The 7124-nt window shown below is 45.7% G+C and overlaps 1 protein-coding gene across 1 annotated transcript in view; it reads left to right on the forward strand.

Annotated features, from left to right (window-relative positions):
• Positions 1-261: 261 nt before the first annotated feature.
• The window catches only part of klf5l (Kruppel-like factor 5 like), an 11456-nt gene continuing 4593 nt past the window's right edge, over positions 262-7124 (forward strand). The window contains 5 exon segments of the mRNA XM_042708605.1: positions 262-552; positions 4807-4840; positions 4843-5214; positions 5217-5672; positions 5956-6015. Coding sequence (XP_042564539.1) covers positions 385-552; positions 4807-4840; positions 4843-5214; positions 5217-5672; positions 5956-6015 — 1090 coding nt within the window. The 5' untranslated portion in view covers positions 262-384.

Raw genomic sequence — 7124 nt, forward strand, 5'->3', positions numbered from 1 at the left:
TAAGTAGTTAAGCCTATAAAATAGAATGTTAGCAATAGAAATACAACAACTGTCCTCTGACAGATACAATGTAAGTTTCAAATAACGTAAGAGTGCGAGTGAAGCACACGTTGATTCCTTTCCTTTTTTTCGCTTCAACAGGTGAGATCCACCTACCTGACAGGTAATTGGGTGGGAGTTGAGTTCTTTGCTTTGATTGGTTAACATGCCACTCACTCATTTGTGTCCCTCAGCATAATACTTCTCAGGTAAGGCACACTGATTGACAGAATTGTGAGTGTCTTGCATCTAAGACGGACGTGCAGGTGAAAAAAATCGGAGAAAGGTGGTTTTCACGTCTACTAACGTTGCTGAGGAGTTAACTAGTTACGTGTGTCCTTATAAATGGCTAGTATAGGACTGCTTGTAAATGCCCCGAACACAGAAGAAAGGGCCGTTTTTACACAACTGAAACCAGTGAGGATGTCCGGAGACGCAGTGGAGGATTCGTCCGTGTTTGAGGAAGTCAAAACTGAGGTGAGAATTACTGCAAGCCCCGTGGAGATGGCCCAGGTATGCTTCGGTTTTCAACCAGGACGTCGGTCGTTAATTCTTCCTTGAAAAGTCTTGTAGGTTCTACCCTTACTTAGATAGAACGCTGATGTGCATGAATTTGGGGTCATTTTTGCCGAAAGTAGATAATAATAGACCTAGTTGTAGTGATAACTTATATTAGAACAATAAGTTAACTCATTGCGTAACACAGTCTATGAATACTGTGTATAAATAATAATAATAATACAACAGCAATAACAATAGCCTCTCATTGAAAGGGTATGCGCAATATTACCATTTTATAAGTTAATATGCTCCCAACATACAGGACATAGTCTGGCATAACAAGATACAACGGTCATTTATCACTGATGTAGTGTATGTTATAGTGTTGTAACAACACATTATACGCTCGCCCACATTTCATAACCGAACAGGTACATAGCCTTTAGTCCAAGATCGGGCTATATGAATGAAAATGGACGCGTGTGGAAGGAAAACAATATCCTCTAAATTCATTTTCGTCTTTTGTCCAAATCTGGCTTACTGCTGTCTCACGTCATCGGAGTGAGTTAAAAACATTTCGATGGCATAGCCCACAGAATGCCCTGACTTATAAAGTGTCTTCAGGCATTTGGCATCGTCAGGCAAGTGCTTCGAGAACAGTATGCCGTTAAACCTGTTAGAACAGAACAAAGATTACAGCGCCGATTTTTTTTCATGTTGTGCATGGCGCCCCCGGGGAGCCCGCGCTAAAGGCCTAAATTAAAGACTATTTATGTTACACGAGGAGGGCATTAGGTTCAGCAAGATGTCTAACATATGAAACAGAACTAAATGTATAGGGCGTGCTGCTAATAGGTTAAAACCTCCACTCTATTTAGTTACTACTACTAGATTTGCTTAGTTTGCATGTTTTTTGAAATAGCCCTCTCTAAGTTCATGCAATATTATCAGATATATTGCATAATACTGCGTATACAAATGTTTGAAAAATGACACCTGGTTGATATCGATTACATAGCCTACTGCATTATATTGTTTCTTCTAGCATGTTTTCAGTGTTATTCAAACGCTAAACTTGTTATAGAATAATTTCTATAAATATTGAAATGTTTTTTATATTTGAAATATTACCCCAAATATGTAAATCCGAATCAGAATTTCTACTTGATATATGGAGATCTCGTTACAGTTTTAGGATGACAAAACATCCTTTTCAATAATTTTGAAGGCAGAATTATAGGTATAAGTGGAGTATGTAGTGTGGCTGAGATTCTCTCCGATGCTTTGCTGATGCTAACTGTATGCATCCAAATCAATCTGTCTAGTGTGGTCTACTGAGTTGGCCCATTTCATTCTCCCTCCATTCTCAGATGCAATGTACAGTTTTACTATAGTGTGTGTTACACCAGCCTGGTTGCACGTCTGTGTGCTTGTCGTGCGGTTTCATCAGTGAGGCCAAGATGGCCACGTCAACTGCAAGTCACCGTCCTCAGGAGCCAAAAGCACCTTTATCTCCCGCTTTTCCACGAAGCTATAAACAAAAGTCAGGATGATTTGCGGCCCCTAATGGCCCAAGCTATCTGGCCTGAAGCCTATCAGTGCTCTTCTTCACAGAGAATTGGGAGCAAATCACTATCTCTCACTAGCATTCCATCCTGCCATAAAGCACAATTAGCATGGAGACACACCGCCACTTGTTTTGCTATTAGGGAGATTGCTGTTTGGGGGGCCCAGGCTGCCACACCATGAGCAGGAGGGGCTTGAAGGGGGCCAGTTGCTGATCACACATTAGCAGAATGGGAATTGTGCATTTCCTGTATTGTGTTGGATCATTTCTGAAGCATTTGGTTTGGATCATTGAATGATTTGCTGGCATGTACATGAACGGGGTTGGGCTGTGCTCTGCTCTTAAAGAGCCATTGGAAGTCAGTGACTCATAGTAGAGACTTAACGAGCGTACGAAAGTACGTCTTTGCCTTTCAGTTTCTGGACTCGAGAATGAGGACTACCCTCTCCTCTTTCCTTAACTCTCTCTCTCTCTCTCTCTCTCTCTCTCTCTCTCTCTCTCTCATAAGCAGTATAAAGTCATTGCTGTCTCTCTCTCTGCTGTTATCTTGTCTGGTAATCCCTCACTAATCATTAACTTCACTGGGTCTTGGACAAGGGTTCAGATACACAATACACACAAACTCACACACACCCACACCCACACACACACACACTAACACACACACACACACACACACACACATACACACGTGTCTGTCCCATAGAGAGGTGCTTGCATGGGCACAGCTGGGATATGTGTGTGTGTGTGTGTGTGTGTGTGTGTGTGTGTGTGTGTGTGTGTGTGTGTGTGTGTGTGTGTGTGTGTGTGTGTGTGTGTGTGAGTTTTGTGTGTGTGTGTGTGTGTGTGTGTGTGTGTGTGTGTGTGTGTGTGTGTGTGTGTGTGTGTGTGTGTGTATGTGTCAGTGGTAAGTTAGCTCCACAAATGGCATCCTCTGCCAGCTCCTTTGACCACATAAGGACCACTGTGTGCTGGGAGAGCCAGAGAACCAGGCCCTTTCATACACTGGTTTAGCCCGGCTGAAAATAGAGGCCTACTTTGTGCAAAACAGCTGGGCTCACCTTTCAGCCGGCCCTCAGGTGTCCAGGCAGTGCTGCTGGTGAGACTCTGGCACACACACACACACACAAGACGTGAGCAAGGCCCTCAGGTGTCCAGGCAGTGCTGGTGAGACTCTGGCACACACACACACACAAGACGTGAGCAAGGCCTTTGCATTTTTAGACACCATCAACTGCCACTAAAGGGAAGTTGATTGATACTTGTCAGGATAGGTTACCCTACACTCTATGTTGAAAGAGCTATCAGGTCCAGTGGTTGGACAAAGAGAGAGAGAGATGTTGTTGACATGCCTTTCTAACCATTGTTGGCAGTTGACATGCTTTTCATTGAGCTCTCAGGCACCTCAGATTATTTTGTTCATTGTGATTGCAGGGCAGTTGCCTAAAACAACATTTCATACACTTTTTCCACAGACGCAAGAACATTCTTTCTTTCTTCTCCACTATAAGGAAACATTATCATTTCTCAGAAAGGGGGTTCACCCAGGACAGAACTTTTGTTTGTTCTCCACCAGTGCATTGGGAGTCAAATGGGAAGTGAAACTGAACGGTTATATGTTTAACTGAATCCCTAATGCGGTGTTAAGATAAAGATCTTTTGGTGCCGATTATGGAATACTTAAAACAAGAAGAACCCTGCCTTTCTTTAAGCAGGTATATTTGATATCTGATCTGAGAGCAGTTCATAGCCATTCAGATTTTTTAGTTGAACCCAGATCTTTTTTTTGCCTCTCTGGTTTCTGTTTGCGTTTCAGGTCTCTTTGTCTCGTGTCTTTGTTTTGGTTTTGGTTTGGTTATTTTGGTCTATCGCTGGGCCTGACCCACCCATGGGGAGTATGACCACACAGAGTAACCCTTCCCACACCTGACCCACCCATGGGGAGTATGACCACACAGAGTAACCCCTCCCACCCCTGACCCACCGATGGGGAGTATGACCACACAGAGTAACCCTTCCCACCCCTGATGCAGCAGTATGCATGCTCTATCTGATAGCTTGCATGTGACAGGTTGCAGCCAAAGGTACTGCACACTTCAGTCTATAGAGTAGAGTACATCAGTGAGTATATATATATAACAGTATGCACGCAGCATTCAAGAGGCCTCTAATCATTTTTTCCCTTTTGCACGCATGGTACTGAAAAGGATATGAGTTTCTCCTGACATAATATATCTAACACTATTATCAGTGCTTCTATTGAACTATGTACTTTCCTCACGAACGGCTGTCCAACACCATAAAGGGGCAGAGTTAAATCATGACAGATCCATCACGGCATGCTCTCTACACACCAAAAGAAAGGAAAACATTCGTTCTGTATAGAACATTTTACTCCTCAAGTGGCATTTAAATAAATATTTTCTCAAAACCCGCTAGAGTTCTTACAGAAAGATAGACAGCGATAAAGTTAACAGTTAACAGTCCTGTTCTTCTTTGCTTTTTTTGCTTTATCCACAGCCTTCCTTCCAACTCATGTCATTACGCCTATTATGAAGACCCAATGGCAGAATGCAGATGTTTGTGTTACCATAGTAACCTCAGTATGCTAACCACACTTCCTACTTCCTTCTAGTGTGCCACTCTGTGTGTTGATATGGTCCTAACCCTTTGAGTGACATCCTGCTTTCTGTCTGTAGACCCGCATCGAGATGGACAAGTACCTCCCCCATTCCAGCCTTGCCCCGCCCCCAGCAACATAATCGACAAGAAGTACCGGCGGGAGAGCGCCTCCGTGGTGGACGAATTCTTCTCCGAGGAAAAGCCGGCGCCCTACAGCCTCAACATCAACTTCATCCTGCCCAACGCGCAGCTGCGCACGGGCCTCTACCGCCATCCAGGCAAGCACGTCATCCAGCAGCAGCACATCAAGGCCGAGCCGGGCGCTGAGGTGCCCTGCTCCGTGCAGCCTCTTCCAGACTTCACCTCCGTGTTCAGCACGCCTCAGCAGCACGCAGCCGTCAGCCATCTCTTCCTCAAGCCCGAAAACATGGCCGCTGTCCCCAGGGCAACCACAACAACCGTTCCGGATGATTTGCCTATCGGGCCGCACAGCCCCAGGTGTACCAGATGCCCATCAGCGGCCTCACTGACCTCACCATGACACTGTCACACGGGCATGCCGGAGGTGGAAGCGGCAGCAACGGGCGCACCATGCTCAACCTGAACAGCGTGGCACTGATGCCCGGGCCAGGAGGAGGTGGTGGCGGCATCGTGGGTGATTTTATGGTGCCCGAACACTTCTACCTGACACAGAGCCAGCAGCCTCACAGCCTGCCGCCCTCGCCACCCAACTCACAGCCGGGCAGCCCGGAGAACCAGGCCGAGCTGATCGCCACCGCGCCGCCCCCGCCCTACCAGGCCAGGCCAGGGTTAAAGGTCACTCAGATGACCCCCCACTCGGTGCTCATGACTCACGGGCAAGGGGTGCTCACGGGACCCCGCTACAACCGACGGACCAACCCAGAACTGGAGAAGAGGCGGATCCATCACTGTGACTTCAACGGTGAGCCACTCTGATCAATCTCATTGGTTGTCTGTGGGAACCATTACGACATTCAGCATAGAGTTGTGCCCTGAAGCTCAGTGCAACATTTCTACTTATTTATATAGAATTATTGAAAAGTGAAAAGTGATCGTCTCAGGCCAATTCACAAGAAATGAGAAGTGTCCATTTCTCGCTGAATAATAATGATGATATTTGTGTATATATCCACTTTTCTTTTCACTGTGTTAACTGGGTAATGATCAAGTGATTCATAGTTTGTTTCCTTCTCTTTCCCCGGCAGGATGCACCAAAGTTTACACAAAGAGCTCTCACTTAAAAGCACATCAAAGAACACATACAGGTAAGACCTGGCTCCCTTAACGAAAGATGTTAATGTTGTTGTTTGATAAGCAGATACTTTAATTTGTACATAAAACCTAATGTATTGGTGTAAGCATTCATGACTGGTCGAAAGATTAATGGCTTTTTAAAACGGACTGCCTTTCTCTGGTGCAAGTCTATAAAATGAGGGGTAACACTCTGAGCCAGCAGAGTTTCCGACAGACAAAAGAAGGAATGAGAGAATGAGGGAGGGAATGAGAGAATGAGAGAATGAGGGAGGGAAGGAGAGAATGAGGGAGGGAAGGAGAGAATGAGGGAAGGAGGGAAGGAGGCAAATACTGCCCTTCCTTTCATTGGCACAATGCACAACGCATCAGCGTGCTCACACAGGCCCATTGCACACTAAGCTTCCCAAGCAGAGAGAGAGAGAGAGAGAGAGAGAGAGAGAGAGAGAGAGAGAGAGACGGGGAGGACAAACCTGTTCCTCCTGCTTTTCCTTTTGTCTCTTCTGGCTGGGGGGAGGAGGGGCGCTGAGAGAGAGAGAGAGAGAGAGAGAGAGGGGAGAGAGAGAGAGAGTTAGCAAGAGAGAGGGAAAGTGTGCCCTGTGTGAGAATGAGAGAATGGGAAAGACAGACAGAGAGAAGAAATGGAAGAAGAGAGGGCATGGAAGAAGGGATGACTAAGAGAGAGAGAGAGGAGAAGAGAGGGAGACAGATGTGTGGACGAAAGATATGTATAGAGAGGGATGAGGGAGGGAGAGAAAGGGACTCAGAAAGAAAGGAAGCAACGAGGAGAGAAAGGCAGGAAGGGTGAGAAGTATTATAGAAAACCAGACAGTTTCGGTGAGCACAGCTATGTAAAATGATACCCCATCCTCCCAAAAAAGCTCTAATCCTCAACAGGATAAAGAGAGAGAGAGAGAGAGAGAGAGAGAGAGAGAGAGAGAGAACCATCTCATTTGAGCAGTGACAGATCACATCTCTTCCTCTTCTTCTTACCCTCCTATTGTACCTTTTGGCCAGCAAAGCTTCCTCAGCTCTGAAAGTGTGTGAAAGCAGGTAGTTTGCACCTAATGGGTGACCAAGGCAAGCAAACCTGTTTCCAGAAGCTTCCATGTGTGTCACTTAA

The sequence above is a fragment of the Clupea harengus genome, chromosome 8, assembly GCF_900700415.2.
Source record: "Clupea harengus chromosome 8, Ch_v2.0.2, whole genome shotgun sequence".
NCBI classification, from domain to species: domain Eukaryota; kingdom Metazoa; phylum Chordata; class Actinopteri; order Clupeiformes; family Clupeidae; genus Clupea; species Clupea harengus.